A 17,843-nucleotide genomic window follows, 5' to 3' on the forward strand; every position below is an offset into this window, starting at 1 on the left:
TTGTTACTCAATCGATTGAATTCACGAAAACAACATGGATTTTCCAAATACAATCGATTGGAAAGTGATGACATTGAAGTTTTAGCCAAATTCAATCGATTGGTAATGTAATCCAATCGATTGGAAGGTGATGAAGTTGAATGTTTTGCCAATTTCAATCGATTGGTAATGGTACCCAATCGATTGAAATGAAACTGTACACTGAAAATTTATAAATTCACCTTTGCTTCGCATGCTGCAACTAATGCATGTTACATACAAGAAACTAAAAAGCACATAAAATAAAAACAGACAATTAATTACATGATTGTTCTATTTTAAATTTAATCTGTTTGTCCTCTGATTTTGCGCCACTGAAATACAATCAAGAAAATAATCCATGTTTAAATCAAACGCAGGACCAAGATGCTCAACATCCATAATGCCTAATGAAATAAATTATAATACATAGATCACAATAAAATAGCAATAGTCCAAATAAAGTAGTATCAAATGAGTAGTAGCAGAATAAAAGAAAGAACCAAAACCAACATTAACAAAAATATAAATTTGATAATAAAAATAAAAAATTATAAAAAATATTTTATGGTTAATCTTATGTACTCCGTATGTATTTTTGTTATAATTAATTATCATCAATATTAAACTAATAAAAAAATAATCTAAATAACAAGCTCATCCTTTCTCTTCTTTCAGTATTTTGTTTTGGACATCTTCCTTAAGAATGAATTGAATAATCAAGAGTTTCAAACCATATAATAAAACAAAATTGACATAATAAAACAAAAATTGAACTTGCAAGTAACCAACAACGTAATTAAAGAAGGAATCAAAGCAAGGCTGATGAATTCCTCCTCATACAAGTTCATACCATATAGATATTCCTGCTACTACCCATTTGATACTACTTTATTTGGATTATTGCTATTTTATTGTGATCCATGCATTATAATTTATTTCATTAGGTATTATGAATGTTGAGCATCTTAGTCCTGCGTTTGATTTAAACATGGATTATTTTCTTGATTGTATTTCAGTGGCGCAAAATCAGAGGATAAACAGATTAAATTTAAAATAGAACAATCATGTAATTAATTGTCTGTTTTTATTTTATGTGCTTTTTAGTTTCTTGTATGTAACATGCATTAGTTGCAGCATGCGAAGCAAAGGTGAATTATAAATTTTCAGTGTACAGTTTCATTTCAATCGATTGGGTACCATTACCAATCGATTGAAATTGGCAAAACATTCAACTTCATCACCTTCCAATCGATTGTATTACATTACCAATCGATTGAATTTGGCTAAAACTTCAATGTCAAACGTTAATTTTTTAATCAATTGGAATTATTAGGATGAATGGAGGATATAATTGGTTGTTATTTTTGTATTTGATTGTTAATAAATATAATAGATAATTGATAAAATAATAATTTATAAAATAAAAAACTATTTTTATAATTAAATAAAATATATGGGGTTGATTTGTAATTAAAATTAGTTCAAGGACTACGTAGCAATTGATAAAAAAACTTTAAAAACATGTTTTCTACTTGGACCACTAAGTGGTCCAAAGGTTCCTGGACCACCGAATCCTGTGCCAAGAGAGTGAGAGATCGTTGACGAGAGAAAAAGAAAAATTTGGAAAAAAAAAGGTAAGTTATTTTTTATTTAATTAAACTGATAAATTTATTCTATTTTTTATGAAATTTTAGTATGTTATTTTTGGTGTAAAGATGAACATTAGAATATAACTTATTAGTTGTATCGACTTTTTTTTTGTCCGATTTGAAATACTCATTTTATAGAGGGTTTATGTTGATTCCATCAATTTTGACGATGTATTTTGTTGATTGTTGAGATATCTTAGTGCTACTAGAAAGACTAATTGTGTACCCATTATTTTGATAGTGAAAGATTTTTTGACTAGATTCCATGGGTTTTTTTCTTCTTTTGAAGATTTTTCCGCATTAAAATTATGATGATTAATTATTTAATTTCTGTCATTATATTTGCTACTCGGAACATCTTTAGTATTGTCTATTTAATTTCTGCCATTATATTGGTTGCTTGGAGCTTCTTTGATATTCCCATCTTCGGGCCGGGCTTCTGTGACAGAGGCACTTGTGAATGAGTGCCAGACTGTGTTGTTGCCGGGGCCGTACAGCGACCATGTGATAAATGCAAGAATTCTAGGAAGGAAATTGAAGGTTGGGGTGGAAGTGGAACAAGGCGAAGAAGATGGGTTGTTTAGCAAAGAGAGTGTGTGCAAGGCTGTTAAGATTGTAATGGATGATGGGAATGAAGTTGGAAGAAAAATCAGAGATAATCATACCAAAGTTAGGAACCTCTTGTTAGCTCCCAATTTTGAGTCTTCTTGTCTTGATGATTTTATCCTCCGGCTTCAGGATATGCTTTAAGATTATGTGTATGTGTGTTCATATATGGAAGCCTTTTATTTTTACTTCAAGAAAATCAACACTTAAATCTTATTATTGGCTTATTTTTATCCAATAGGGGATGCTTGTACTTCAATAAATATAAAATAATTAAATCACCAGTACTCTTAACCAAGGATCAATGTCGATTTCCCTTAGACTGTCACTCCTTGGACAGTAGGACGATGCAGCTGCCATGTTCGATAGAGGGGCGAGAGTGAAGGCTCTGTTAGACATTGATGAGGATTAGGTGACGTGAATCTAAGTTAAGAGAGGCAGGGAGTTAGTGCTTGTCATCACTGTTTGATTCATGTGAATTGGTATGGGTTGTATTTGGGTCGGGTCAGCTCTGTCCGGATCTACCCAAGTCCAATAAAAGAAAAAAAGAAAAGAAAAGAACGGATGAGATACTTAAATAAAAGAGGAGTGGCTGGAGTGCTAAAATACTATCAAGTTTTGTAATTTGTAGTCGTTAATTAATTATTATTAGTATTTTTTAATAGTGTAGAATTATTTTTTTTGTTAGTTAACTATTGACCAAATTTTAATAAAAGTGTTATTCTCTAGACTTTTTTAAATAAAATGAATAGCTTCTTACAATTCTTTTACAGGGTCTGGAGATGGGAGGAATCTGAACGTAGTGAGACTAGAAGAGTATGGTTAGAATGCCATGGAGTGCCTTTACATGTCTGGTCAGTGGAGACGTTCAACATAATAGGCGGTTTATGGGGTAAAGTAATCAAGTGCGATGATGTGACGAAGTCTGCTTTGTCCTTCAGTGTTGGGAGAGTGTTAATCGATACTCGTGTCTTTGACGATATCAAAGAAAAGATTCATATCACGGTTGGAACTAGTGGTTTTGATATTTTCGTGAAGGAAATAGGGCATGCAATATACGAAGATGAATGTTTTTTGGAAGACGCAAGCGTGAAGTCAATATGTGCAAATGCTAGTTCACAAGCCGGAGAAATATTGTTGACGGCGGCAATGTGTGATCCGGCGGCTGACCTAATCAGAACACGAGCTTATGACGATGGTGAAGACAAGGGTACAATGGTCACAACAGACATTTTTTTGAATGATTGCAATCAAAAAAATTTAATTGCAATAAAGGGACAACAAATGACGGATCAAGTCAAATTTAAGGGTGTTAATGACAATGCTGATTTTGGGGGATCTGATGAGTGTATAGAGTGTGAATCAGAAAAAACGGTTACACAGATATGCACTGGAATAAGAAGTGGGACCAAGCAGCTAAGGAATTTTAACGGTGGAGTTGGGACAAATGGGTTTGTACAAGGGAGAGAGGCCCACAAGGTTAGTAATAACGGTAAGCAGCTGGTGGGGCATTCAACTATTGGGCTTGAGAAAGGACTTTGGTTTGATGGGGTGCTGAATGGAGTCCAAATGCTCCAAGCAGGAAAGGGCCTAGGCAAGCTAAGTGGAGTGCAAGGTGAGGCTGGGCTGGACTCCGTGTCTCCTAGCGGATCTGGGCCTGGAGACTTTGATGAGAGAGGACAGAATATAGGAAGCGGAGATGAGGACGGACCGGGTCAGCATTTGGCTCGTGGATCCGGGTCGGAGAAGCAGGGTAGGGCAGCGCTGCAGCAACGAGGCGGGTCTGGTCAGTGTCAGCTACCTCCCTGCACTCGTGGGTCGAAGCTGTATGAAGGTGGCTCAACCAGGGGCGTTTCCAACGAGACCAGCCGCGCGTCGCTTCCCGTGGTGGATGTGGTGGATAACCGGGGCTGCGCGCTTCACTCTGCGTTGAGGAAAGCCACTGCTGACTATCCTGGCGGCGCTCCTGGCTGGCCTGGCGGGGAAGCAGAGGCACGAAGCCTTGCCCTGGTACAATGCGCCGGTGAAGAAGCTGGGAAAACGATGGGACAAAAACCGCCGGCTCCATTGGATGACGAACCGGAAGTGGAGAGTTTGGTTAAGAAAGTAACCGGGCAGTCTGTACATGGACGGGAGGAGGAAGGTGTGGATCAAGGCAATATGAATAACCGGGTTAATGAGGATGCTGGTTCTGAGACAGATATTGATAATACACTACCAGATTATGATCAGAAGGGCTTGCAGACAGGCCAGACAGTAGAGAACAAGGAAACATTGAAATTAGCAGTGGAGTCAGGTGCAGTTTTTTATGATGATGAAGAAGATATTATGGCGATCTTACAAAGTCAGAATGAAGCAATTGCAGCAAAAAGAAAGCTGGCAAAACAAAAAGAGAAAGCTAGGAAGAGCAGGCCTAAACAACATCACAAGGTGTGTAAAAATTTTTTTAAATGATGTACAGTTGTTGGAATGTTAGAGGCCTATGAGGGCATGGTAAGTGGAGTATGGTGAAAGAGTTAAAGAAAAAATATAGATTGAATATGCTAGGTTTGATTGAAACTAAGAGGGAGGTTGTGTCTAGGTATGATGTAGCACGTTTGTGGGGCTGTGATTCAGTGGAATGGGATTTTGTGGAATCTGTCGGTACATCGGGTGGTTTACTATTAATGTGGGATAATTTCTTATTTACAAGACTGAACTGTTATAAAGGGAATGGCTGGCTGTGCGTTGAAGGTTTGCTGACAAAAAGTAATTTCAAATGTGCTATCTGTTTGGTGTATGGTGCACATGTTCGGAGTGAGAAACTGGTGATGTGGGAGGAGTTAAGCTACATGGTAGGTCTATGTCAGGTTCCGTTTTGCTTCATGGGAGACTTTAACGAGATACTACATTTGGAAGAAAGGAAAGGAGCTACTAGCCTACCGGCATCTGCGGAGGATTTTAAGGAATGGATACAAGATTTACAGCTAGTTGATTTACCGTTAACTGACAGGAAGTTCACATGGTTTTTAGGTAGATCTTGTAGCCGCATTGATAGGATTGTGGTCAGTTTGGAGTGGCTTGAGGAGTTCCCAAATACCCGGTTGAAAGGAGGACCGCGAGGCCTATCAGATCATTGCCCTTTGATTCTAGAAGATGCTAGTAACTGTGCGGGTCCAAGACCTTTTCGCAGCTTGGATTCCTGGTTTACACATGAAGGGTTTTTGGCATTGGTAAAGGATGAGTGGAGGAAATTGGGAGGTGGCATGTTTACAAACAAGTTGAAGGCGTTGACAGAACCGCTCAGGAGATGGCATAGGGATAATTTTGGGGACATGGACAATAGGATAAAGAAGTTTGAGAAAGAGATTAAGAAGATTGATGATAGAGTTAGTGCTGGTAGTTATGACGGAACAATAGAGGCTAGACGTAAGGCTCTGGTGACTTGCTGTGCGAAGTGGTATGTCAGAAAAGAGATGCATTGGAAACAAATGTCCAGATCCAAGCATGCTAGAGATATGGATAAGAACACTAGGTACTTCCATAATCTAGCATCTGCAAGAAGGAGGAACAACAGAATCGACTCTCTAGTGTTGGATGGAAGATTGGTACGGAATCAGGCCAGAATAAAGACTGCGATTGTGGGTTTTTATAAAGAGCTGTATAGGCAGGAGCATGCCCCGTTGGTTGGAATCCGTGATGGGCTGGTTAAGCAGATTACTGAAGAAGAGGCAGCAGTGTTAGAGGTAATGCCATCGACGGAGGAAGTACGAGAGGCAGTGTGGGATTGTGAATCCAGTAAAGCTCCAGGTAGTGATGGCTATAATATGAACTTCATAAAGAAATGCTGGGATGAGCTTGGTCAGGAGTTTACTGCAGCTGTGCTGGGCTTTTTCCAGAATGCAAAGCTACCAGCAGATGCAAATGTTACTTGGGTGGCGTTAGCTCCAAAATTTGTGGGGGCCAAGGAAATCAAAGACTTAAGGCCGATTAGTATGGTTGGCTGCCTCTATAAGGTGATATCCAAAGTGCTGGTAAGAAGAATGCGATCAGTGATGCCACATCTAGTGGGGGAGACTCAGTCTGCATTTGTAAAGGGCCGGAAAATACACGATGGTGCCCTCATTGCTTGTGAGACGGTCCATTGGCTTAAGCTGCGGAAGAAGGAAGCGGCAATTGTTAAATTGGACTTTCAGAAAGCCTATGACAGAGTGAGATGGAGCTTTGTGGATATAGTGCTTCAGAAGATGGGATTTGGTATTAGGTGGAGGACCTGGGTGAAGGAATGTGTGACTACAGCATCTATGTCAGTGTTGATCAATGGGTCACCAACCAAGCCGTTCAAGATGGAGAGGGGCCTCAGACAAGGCGATCCTCTCTCTCCTTTCCTGTTTGTTCTTGTTGTTGACGTTCTACACAGGATGGTGGGGGAGGCGGTTAGAAATGGCAGAATATCCCCACTGCTGGTGGGAAGGGACAATGTAGAATTGTCGCATCTCCAATTTGCAGACGATACCATCTTATTTTGTCCACAGGAAACGGAGACTTTAGTGAACTACAAGAGGCTCCTGCGCTGCTTTGAGCTAATGTCTGGCCTGAGTATCAACTTTGAAAAGTCGAGCCTGATTTCAGTCAATTGTGAGAAGGAATGGGTGACAAATATCTGTGGTCTGCTAGGTTGTGCCGAAGCGGCTCTACTGGTCAGGTACTTAGGAATTTCCCTTGGGGCTAATCCTCGGTTGGTGAAGACCTGGAAACCAATCATAGACAAGGTGGAAGACAAGCTGAGCTTGTGGAAAGCGAGATCTCTCAACAAAGCGGGTAAGTTGGTCCTCATAAAATCTGTTCTCAACAGCCTACCGGTTTACTACTTAAGCTTGTATAAGATGCCAAAGGGGGTTGCAGAGAAGATCATTGGGCTTCAAAGAAGGTTCTTGTGGAGTAAAGAAGATGGGAATAATGGGATACCACTGGTGAAATGGGAGGTAGTTCAAGCTCCGAAAAAGCTAGGAGGCTTGGGGGTAGGAGATGCCTTAATTAGGAATGCATCGCTTATGTTCAAGTGGTGGTGGCGTTTTTCTAAGGAGGACTGCCCGCTTTGGAAGAAGGTTGTTTGCTCTTGTAATCAGTTGGACCCAACGGTAATGTTGTCGAACCAACCATTGCCATCTAGAGGGGGGCCGTGGAAAGATATTTGCCAGCTTAATATTAAGGAGCAACAGGTTCGAGATATGATGATCAGGGGCCTGTCCATGGAAGTGGGAAATGGCAGAAAAATCCGTTTTTGGGAGGATGTTTGGTTACAAGACGGCTCTTTGAAAGATTGTTTTCCGAGGCTCTTCTCTGTTTCAAATCAGCAAGGATCCGTAATAGGGGACTGTGGGTTTTGGGATGGGCTAGAGTGGGTTTGGGACTTCCAATGGAGGAGGGAACTCTTCCAATGGGAGTTAGAGTTGCTCAATCAACTTCACGACCGGATACGGGTTGTAAAGTTATTGAGTTATAGAGAGGATTCAGTTGTATGGAAATTTGATAAAAATGGAATTTTTTCTACTAATTCTTTTGTGCAGGTGCTACAAAAAGAGACTCTCTCAGCTGACATTAAGAGCTACAACTTCACAAGCTCCATTTGGAGAGGCTTAGTTCCTCCAAGAGTTGAACTTTTTACTTGGTTTGTTCTAGTAGGAAGGGTAAACACGAAGGAGAGGCTGAGTAGACTTGGCATTATTAATCATCTTGACAACATGTGTGTATTGTGTAAAAAAGATATAGAATCTGTGCATCATTTATTTTTTGCTTGTGAGTTCACGTGGCAGGTGTGGTGTGCATGGTTGACGCTTACTGATAGAGATTGGGCCATTCTGGGAACGGTCAAGGAGTTCTTTGAGAGTTGGACTGGAGTAGCAGGTGGGAAGTCTGAGCAAAGAAAATGGCTGATAGGCTTCTGTGCGGTTATTTGGAACATCTGGTTGGAGCGGAATAGCAGAGTTTTTCAGAGGGTAGAGACAAGTGTTGAAGGAGTGAAGATTATGTCCTTCTTGAGTTACAAGGAATGGTGTGGAGTTGATCCGTTTGGTTGTTGATGGCAATGCCGGAGATGACAACGGACTATATCTTTCTTTTATAATTACGTTTGTTTTTTCTTGTCGTGTGTTCTTTCTGCTCCACTTTACTGTGTTGAGCTTTCTATGTTCAAAAAAAAAAATATTCAATTTGGCTTCTGCTCAACTTAAATACCAAAAATAATGTGGCTGGGGCTGTGTACTAATGGTAAAGGTGTTTGTTTTCTAATATGTCACACCAGGCTCGAACCTAGCTGGGGTCCGGGGATGATTGAAGAATGAAGAGCCATATATTATATGTGTGTAAGTGCTGAGTGTGTTAGTGTGTGAGCAAAAAAAAAAATATAAAAAATAAAAAATATTCAATTCATCAATACATTAAGATTATTCTCTTTTATTAATAAAATAAGTAGGCTCCAAAAAAATGTAAGATAAATCTATAGGTTTACGAGAAAAATAAAAGCATCAAATAAGTTTATGAAAAATTTAAAAATAAAAAATATTATTTACATACTAAAATTAGTCATAAAAATAAATTATTGCATTGAATACATATATAATTTAACTTATTTTTATATATATTTTGTATTTTAATATATATTTTATATTGGTAGTTAATTTTAGTGTACATCTAATATCATTGTTAAAAAATTATAAAATTTTGAAAATTGTAATTTGTTATTTTGTCATAGACCTATAAATCTAATATTACAAATTTTCAAGGTCTTCTTTAATATATTTTCCCTTTTGGAAACATATAAATCAACTGCAAAATTTTCTCAAAAAATTATTTAGTACTTTTTATTCTTTACGATCGAATCTAGAAATCCATAGAAAAAAATTTCCAAACAATGCACCGGTTTTATTATTTAATTTTTTGGCCAATTCTATAATGAAAAGGCCTTTAATTTGTGTTAAAAAAAAAGAGTGCATAATCTATCTTAAAAATTAATAAAAACAAAATAATATATTTAACTAAATAACTATCTAATAACTATATATATATATCAAAAGAGAATCTTTATTTTCTTCACTACTAGACACATAACAAAAACTTTATTTAAAAAGAAGTGTGAAGAATATTTTTGTCCAAATAAAAGAGTAAATCGCAAACATTTATTCAAAGAGTAAAGCTAGGGAACCAAAAGCATATCAGCCAAAATCCAGCCAAATACCTTTGGATGAATTCAAAATTTTTACGAGTTAATATATATGGATGTTTCTTCTGCTAAGTATTAGAATGTTTCTTTTTCATATTAAATGGATGTTCTTTTATATATTTTTCGAATTTGTGATTGTTAGAAGTGGATAGATTAATGTGAGAAAAAAGAGGAAGGTTTTTATAGGTTTTAATTAGGTTTACTTAATCAATTTAAAATTTTTTAAATTTTGAATTTAAAAAATTTAAAATTAATTAATTATTGATATAAATTAATATAGTTTTGTTTAATTTTTTGCTGATAACTTTTAGTTCCTTATACTTTTTCTTATTCAAATGGACGAACGTCACTATTTTCACATATATGTGTGTGTGACTGTGTGTACTGTAATCTTGATTTCATATACTTTTCCATACAATAATACACCTTTTATAATAATGAGTTGATTCAAGATCTTAATCCTGATAAACCTTTACAACCGGGAATATTACGCCACTCAATTTCACATTCTATTTCGCCGCACTCAACATTTTTCAGTCTTAAAATCATAGGTTGGACTATACTCCCATTGCGCCAAAAGCATATGCTCTCTTCAGCAAGACAGTTAGTCCTATTTGGTTGAATTTTCTTCACCACACATCCATCTGGCAAACTCTTTAATCCCATCAAATGGCACCCAATATACGGCCTTATGTCTATAAATGCATCGCCCATTTCATCGTCTGCAGTGAATATGTCTTTGTCGAAAACTTGCTGCATAGTCAAACATATATGACAATCATCATAAATGTAAAATCACAAAAATGAAAACCTTCTGCACTAATTTTCTTGAATGTATAACACGTACCATAGTTATTGGAGTTGCAACATCCTTAACATAAAGAGTCAATTCTTCATTCCATACTGGATTAATATTTTTCCGTATGTACGCGGTTTTCAACTTCTGCATATGTATCAAATTAAATAATCAGTTTATTGTATTGCTACAATATTGTATTATTTAAGCATGTATATTCAATGAGAAACAAAAAAAAATATTTTTGACCTGTTCTTCCATTTTGACAACAACATAAGGGTCACTAGAATAAGTATCGCGTATTGCGAGATTAATGCCTCTTTTAATCCTAAGTTTGATAGCACCAAGTATATGTTCCACTGACATATTCCTTGTTGTCGTAGACACCGACACTTAAAATCACCAGAGGGGTAATAATTACGTTCTTGATGATGATATTGATAATGCTATTGTTTATCTACCAAGAGATAATTTGAATTTGACGTATAGCTATCTCTAATATATATTAACATTAATTAAAATAAAAAAGAAAGTGATAACCAGAAACTAATAAACAAGAATATGTTGCACAGTTACACATTATAATCTTTTAAATAGAATTGACAGTTCAGCAAAAGAATCTCAAAATACAAACATTAACAACTGAACCCAACTAAAAGAATATGTAGTTACTAATTAGTGTCGTGTATGTGCATACAATGTTTTTGCTTGTCCGATTTTTACTGATCTAAAATATTAACTTTAAAAGTTCCGTTATAGAGGTGAGCCAAAATGGGTCCATTGTTCCACAAATGGTTATTCTGGTCGTGGCTTTCACATAATGGAATACTGATCATAGTTAGTTTATGCGACAATGTGCGTTCTTTTTTACTATTTAATTTGTAATGTATATTGTTGAACACTCATTTAGTTAGTGACCGCAAGAATATTCCTAAATAAATGAAAAAAGTGCTAATAGATAATTAGGATCTATATTCTGGAAAAATCATCATCTATTTTAACCTCTTTAATTAATGAGAAAGTGGACCGTGGACGTGGACTCCACTGACCTCACAATGAATTAGATGGAGCCATGGTAATACTACGACGTGAAGAAAGATAATATCCAATAATGACTAGTGTGATCGGCGACTTGTCTATTAGCTATTTTTTTATATAAATAATGAGTAATACTTTAAGTCAACTCTATATAAATGAATAATTTGATGTAAGGATTAATTTGTCTAACAAAATAAAAAATAAAAAATTAATTTATTAATTAAAATTTATTAAAAATTTAATTAGTCAACATTATTTTTTAAAAAAACATTTGAAACATTACCCTTTTAATACGAGCAGTCCAACCAGCCAAAAAGAAATAGAACCCTATGAACTGGTGCGCATGTTATCATAGTTTATTGTTTTGGCCTTTGAATAATTAAGTTTAATATAACAACAAATAGAGTTAAGTGTTAAAGTAATCCCTGAAGTTGCACTCGAGCTTTATAATAGTCTATGAACTTAAAAGTTACTCATATTCATCCCTAAAGTTGCACTCCGAGACTCAGACTCGTCCTTCCGGCACATTCCATCCATCTGGCGCTACTGGAAAGCTGAGTTGGCCTTCTTCATAACACGTTAGTAAAAAAACGACTAGCTGACGTGACAGAGAAACTTTTCTGATTCAATTTGGTCCCTCAATTCAAGTTAAAAATTCTGATCCCTAATTTTGAAGAACCATCTTCATAGTGCTCATACTCTTCTCTTCTCTTCGGTTCTCTTCTCTTGTTTTCTCCATCTTTAAAGTCAGATTGTTATGGCCAGCGCGAACAATCCACAATGAGTTTAAAAAGCTGCAGCATCCCATTTTTGAAGCTGGAGTACACTGAGTTGTTGTGAGAATTTTTTCTCACATGAATCCCGACTGCATTGAGTTCTCGGATGGTCCCAATCCTATACTTTCTGAGGTGCAAGGATCTCCTCTTGATCTTGTTATTGTTGATATCTGTGTAGAATGTGTGTTGGTCTCTCATCAAGAGGGCCTTCCGCAGATAATCTAAAAGATGGACAGGATCTTCTTGCTCTTCTTCATCATCATCTCCATCCACTGCTACCTTCACCTCTTCATTCTCTCTTTCTTTCTCGAAAGCTTGGGTGTTGTCTCAAATGAATACCATGAACTTGAAGAAAGTTGCAGAGGTATTTTTCAAGCCTGGCTTCATCCTGACACAAGAGCCTGAGTGATTGGAAAGGAATTTAATTGTCCAAGATAAACAGATCTTGGTACACCCTCACAAGCTTGTCAATGCTAATCTTGAGCTCTTACTCTGGATCAACTGAGCTCTCTGATTTTTCCAGCAAGTGAAGTATACAGCATGCCTCCACTATGATACGATTTGCGTATACAGTAGGTGCATCATATAAGTTTTGTCACATAAGTTTTAGTAACTATATTTTTATTCTGTTGTCACCATAGATTTTCCAAAATAAATCTTTCACGTTTAGATTAGTATCCTTAAGATACATTGCTGCATATGCTTTTTTATACTACTCTCATTGTGTTATTTTTAGATTAAACACACCAAATGAAAACATCTGTGTTTTGTAATATCTATGAAACTCCGGCTTTTAATAATCATTATACTACAGTTGACCCATGGTGCACCTTCAGACTAAAACTTATCACTATCACAATGCTTTTATTTATTCAAGCACCATTTATTTGTTTATGTAATTTGAGTATTAGAAGTGGATTTTCATATTGGATTTAAAAATTTTCCGTGTATTATATAAGTGATTAATAAAGTGGTTCCTGCATTAGTTGACTTTGCCGAAATTACAACTCTTGGCGACCACAAAAAGCTTGGTGATTTCATTGTTGGTGTTCTTCAGGAATGCATCCATTCACAGGGGTCAGGAAGAAGCTCAATTAGTGGACGCACTAGTGAACAAATTGAGGACCTATTAAATTCAAAGCAAAGATTAAAATAGGAAAAGAAATCCAAGAAAGATCTACATATTAAGCAGGCTGCAACTCCGGTGGTCAAGCTTGAAGAAAATTCTCTGTTCTCATCTGAAAATATTTATGGAGCTGCATCAAAATACTCCGAAGTATTGTCATTGTGTCCAATAAAATCCAAAAAGGAGAGAGTTGTTCTATATAGTAATCGAGCTCAATGCCATCTTTTGCTGCAGCAACCTTTTGCTACCATCAGTAATGCTACCCGTGCACTATGCTTTCATAAACCTCTCAACCGTCATGCCAAAAGCCTTTGGAGAAGAGCACAAGCTTATGACATGCTTGGGTTAGCAAAAGAGAATTTATTGGATGCCATTCTATTTATTAATGAATGCTCTCAATTAAATGATTATGATCTCTCACATAGACAAAATAAAGTTCCAGATTATGAAATAGATGCGTGCTGCTTGGTTATTTTGAGAGGCAGCTATTAAGCATGGGGTGTCCATCGTGGGTTGTTCGAGCTTCCAGCTGCGTTGCTCGCGTTGGCCATAACCGTCTGGCTTTAAAGTTGGAGAAGACAAGAGAAGAAAACCGAAGAGAAGAGAAGAATGTGAGCACTGTGGAGATGGTTCTTCAAAATTAGGGATTAGAGTTTTTAACTTGAATTGAGGGATCAAATTGAATCAGAAAAATTTCTCTGCCACGTTAGCTAGCCGTTTCTTTGCCATCGTGTCACGAAAGAGGCCAACTCAGGTTTTTGGTAGCGCCAGATGGACGGAATGTGCCGGAAGGACGAGTCTGAGTCCTGAAGTGCAACTTTAGAGATGAATATGAGTAATTTTTAAGTTCAGGAACTATTATGAGACTCGAGTGCAACTTCAACGACCACTTTGAGACTTAACTCTAACAAATACAACACTCAAAACAAAAAAAAACATTATTTTTAAATGTTAAGAACCAGAATTTATTTATTTTAGTTATCACTGAGACATTAATTTAATTTTTTTTTAGTTTAATTTTTTAATTTATAAATCTAATAATATATTTTATATCATGTTTTTAAATATTAATGATTAACTAATAATAAAAAATAATAAATTTTAATTGCTCCTAATATTCTTCTTTTATCCCACTAAATGAAGGGGTTAAAATAAAAATAAGAACAAAAGATTTTGTTTCTTTTTCTTTTAAACAAATGTCGTTTTAAGTTTGACATCACTAGTGCAAATTAGAACCACAAACTCAACAAATACTCAATTCATTTTTCTGCTGCCATGGATGGAGCTTCTTCTCTACACATAGCAATGTATCCATGGCTTGCCATGGGGCACCTCACCCCATTTCTTCACCTCTCCAACAAGCTTGCAAACAGAGGCCATAGAATCTCCTTCTTCATACCCAAAAGAACAATATCAAAGCTTCAGCACCTAAACCGTCACCCACACCTCATCACCTTCATTTTCATCAGTAGCGGAACTTGAAACAAATTTTTGGGGGGCCATGATAGAAAATAATTGTCAAAAAATTTTTGATATGAACTCCATTTAAGATAAACTCGTCTAATTTCATCTCTCTGATTTGGATGATATTGCCAAATTTAAAGCCGTTTTCAAGTCTTGTTCCAAAAAATTAAGGTCAAATTCATCAGATGTAACTTTTGAACTTTTGAAGGTTGTATCTCACTTTCTTCGTGATTCATTAAAGTAAAAGAACTATCTACAGGTGTTGATATTGTAAAAGTTATATGTTCTCCTTTTTAAATATTAGCCTTCTTCTTAAAAAATGTATTAATTCTTTAATTTTTTATTATTATTTTATATAAAAATTGGAATATATATCCTATAGAATATGTAAAGAAGAAGTTAGAAGGACAAATATTAAAATTTATAATATTTATTGAATTTTTTTATCAATTTATACAAATACAATAATATTAATACTTATTGAATATTCTATTATTTTTTATCATATAAAAAATTAAATTAAATAAATAGTAAAATATAAAATAATATTAAATTAAATAAATATCACCACTGATTCCCATCATTGTTCCTCATGTCCCTGGCCTCCCCCATGAAGCTGAAACCACTTCAGATGTCCCCTTCTCCTCAATCACACACATCGCTACTGCCATGGACCTCACATACAATGACATAGAGCTTCTCCTCAAGGATCTAAACCCACAAATCGTTATCTTTGATTTCCAACACTGGCTTCCAAACATTGCAAGAAGTCATGGCATCAAGTGTGTCCAATACTTCGTAGTTAACCCTGCAACTATAGCTTACCTTGCATCCCCAGCTAGAATGCGCCAAGGAAGAAACATAACCGAATCGGATCTCAAGAAACCGCCATCTCCAGATTTCCCTGAAGCTTCGATAATCGATCTTCGTGCCCACGAGCTTCGAAACATGGTTGCATTCAGAAAACTGGAATTCGGAAGCGGTGTTCTCTTCTTTGATAGGCTCGGCACTGGTTCGGCTTTATCAGATGCAGTTGCGTTCAAAGGTTGCAGAGAAATTGAAGGTCCTTACGTGGATTATCTTAAATCGCAATACAAAAAACCCGTTATTCTAGCGGGTCCTCTTTTACCTGAACAACCAAACACTGCCTTGGATGAAAAATGGGAATCATGGCTTAGTAAATTCAAATCAGGTTCAGTTATTTACTGTGCACTGGGAACCGAAAGCCCTATGGAAAGAAACCAAGTCCAAGAATTGTTACTTGGACTTGAACTAACAGGTTTTCCGTTTCTGGCAGCAATTAAACCCTCTGCTGGGTTTAATTCCATTGAAGAAGCGTTACCGAAAGGTTTCGAAGAAAGGAATAAAGAAAAAAGTATTGTACACGGTGGATGGTTGCCCCAGCAGTTGATATTGGGGCATCCTAATGTTGGGTGCTTCATAACACACTGCGGGGCAGGTTCCGTGACGGAGGCACTTGTGAATGAGTGCCAGCTTGTGTTGTTGCCAGGGCCGTACGGAGATCATGTGATAAATGCAAGAATTCTGGGAAGGAAGTTGAGGGTTGGGGTTGAAGTCGAAAAAGGCCAAGAAGATGGCTTGTTTTGCAAAGAAAGTGTGTGCAAAGCTGTTAAAACTGTTATGGATGATGAGAATCAAGTTGGAAGAGATGTGAGAGAAAATCATAGCAAAATTAGGAATCTCTTGTTAGCTCCACATTTTGAATCTTCTTGTGTTGATGGTTTCATCCTTCGCCTTCATGATATGCTTTAAAATTGTGTATGGAGGTATGCTTGTCCATAAAGGTGTAAGCATTTATTTACGTCAATAATGTTTAGATAAAGAAACTTTCAGACACAACTTTTAATATTTTTGGTTATTAAATCAGTATAAATATTAAATTATTATTTTATTAATTTATATTTATAAATTTTAAAAAATATAAATATAAATATTTACATAAGGGGTGATGAACGAATTAAAATGCAGCCGCGTATAACAATATATTTTGTTCGGATTTGTCATGGAAAATGACGTTGTCGGCTGAAAAATGGGTGGCGGCGGCTGGCATCTGGGCGACAGTAGACTGCGGGGGAGGATGGACGACCGGCAGCGAGTAGGCAGCGCGAAAGAAATTGTCTAAGACTTGTGCGGCACGATCGCATGTTCGTGGAGAGGTGTGACACTGTCGGTTAAAAGATGGGCGGCGGCGGTTAGACAGCACAAAAGAGGCTGTCTAAAATTTGTGCGGCGCGATCGGATGTTCGCGGAGAGGTTGGACGACGTCGGCTGAGGACTGGGCGGCATCGGCTAGAATTTGGGTGGCATTTGACCAGAAATCAAAAAAGTGAAACAACGACTGAATTATTCTGCAGACCGAAATTTATAAATAGAGTAGGGAATGATAATGGGTGTATCTGATTTGGTTTAATTTAAAATTTTTATTTTTTAAATTTTAAAATTTAAAATAATTAATAATTAATTAATAAAAAAATTTATTCTAATTTTCTTTTTTATTACATTGTTTACATTGTTTATCACTCTCATTATTTTTATATTTTTTCTAATCTGTATACCAATTTAAACAGTAATACTAGAAAAATAAAAAAATAGTCAAAACTTATCTTATTTAACATTTATTAATTATCGTAATAATTAATAAATACTAAATAAAATAAATTATAGTTATTTTCAATTAATTTTATTTTATTATCAAATATTTCTGAATTTAAATTGGTTTTCTTCGTTAGACATTGTTAGTGTACTATCGTCTTGCATTATTGTTGCTTATTGTCTCGGCTTATTGTCGAAAAAGAAAGGTCATTCTTCAAAAAAAAAAAATAATCCTGACCAATGACAGAAAAAAGAGAGTAATTACTGACCGAAAGAGAATTTATAAAATAAGTAAATAACTAAGTTTAGTATAATAAACACGTACAGTACTTATGACAAAAGCATTATTTTTAAAATAAGAAATTGAATAATAACAGCAATAATGTATGACTAACACTCTCACTAGATAGGTGGGTAACATAAGATAGAAAAATATAAAGTAAAATAATCAAATCAGACACCTATCTATTTAATAGTTTATTTATAAATAGAGGAGTGTTAAGGATAATAAATTTTATGATTTATAATTATTAATTATTTATTATTAATATTT

General features: G+C 35.9%; 2 protein-coding genes across 2 annotated transcripts; one reads left to right on the top strand and one right to left on the bottom strand.

The window, feature by feature from the left end:
* Positions 1-9,924: 9,924 nt before the first annotated feature.
* Positions 9,925-10,639, bottom strand: LOC107462282 (protein C2-DOMAIN ABA-RELATED 7-like). The gene is made up of 3 exons (XM_016080860.3): positions 10,523-10,639; positions 10,325-10,420; positions 9,925-10,230 (listed from the first exon to the last, which is right to left on the bottom strand). The coding sequence occupies exons 1-3, from the start codon at positions 10,637-10,639 to the stop codon at positions 9,925-9,927; spliced, it is 519 nt and encodes a 172-aa protein (XP_015936346.1).
* Positions 10,640-14,488: 3,849 nt separating this feature from the next.
* On the top strand, positions 14,489-16,450 carry LOC107462456 (cyanidin 3-O-galactoside 2''-O-xylosyltransferase FGGT1-like). The gene is made up of 2 exons (XM_021129441.2): positions 14,489-14,671; positions 15,251-16,450. Exons 1-2 carry the CDS (start codon positions 14,489-14,491, stop codon positions 16,448-16,450), a joined length of 1,383 nt encoding a protein of 460 aa, XP_020985100.1.
* The last annotated feature ends 1,393 nt before the right edge of the window (positions 16,451-17,843 follow it).

This window comes from Arachis duranensis, chromosome 8, assembly GCF_000817695.3.
Source record: "Arachis duranensis cultivar V14167 chromosome 8, aradu.V14167.gnm2.J7QH, whole genome shotgun sequence".
In the NCBI taxonomy this organism is placed as follows: domain Eukaryota; kingdom Viridiplantae; phylum Streptophyta; class Magnoliopsida; order Fabales; family Fabaceae; genus Arachis; species Arachis duranensis.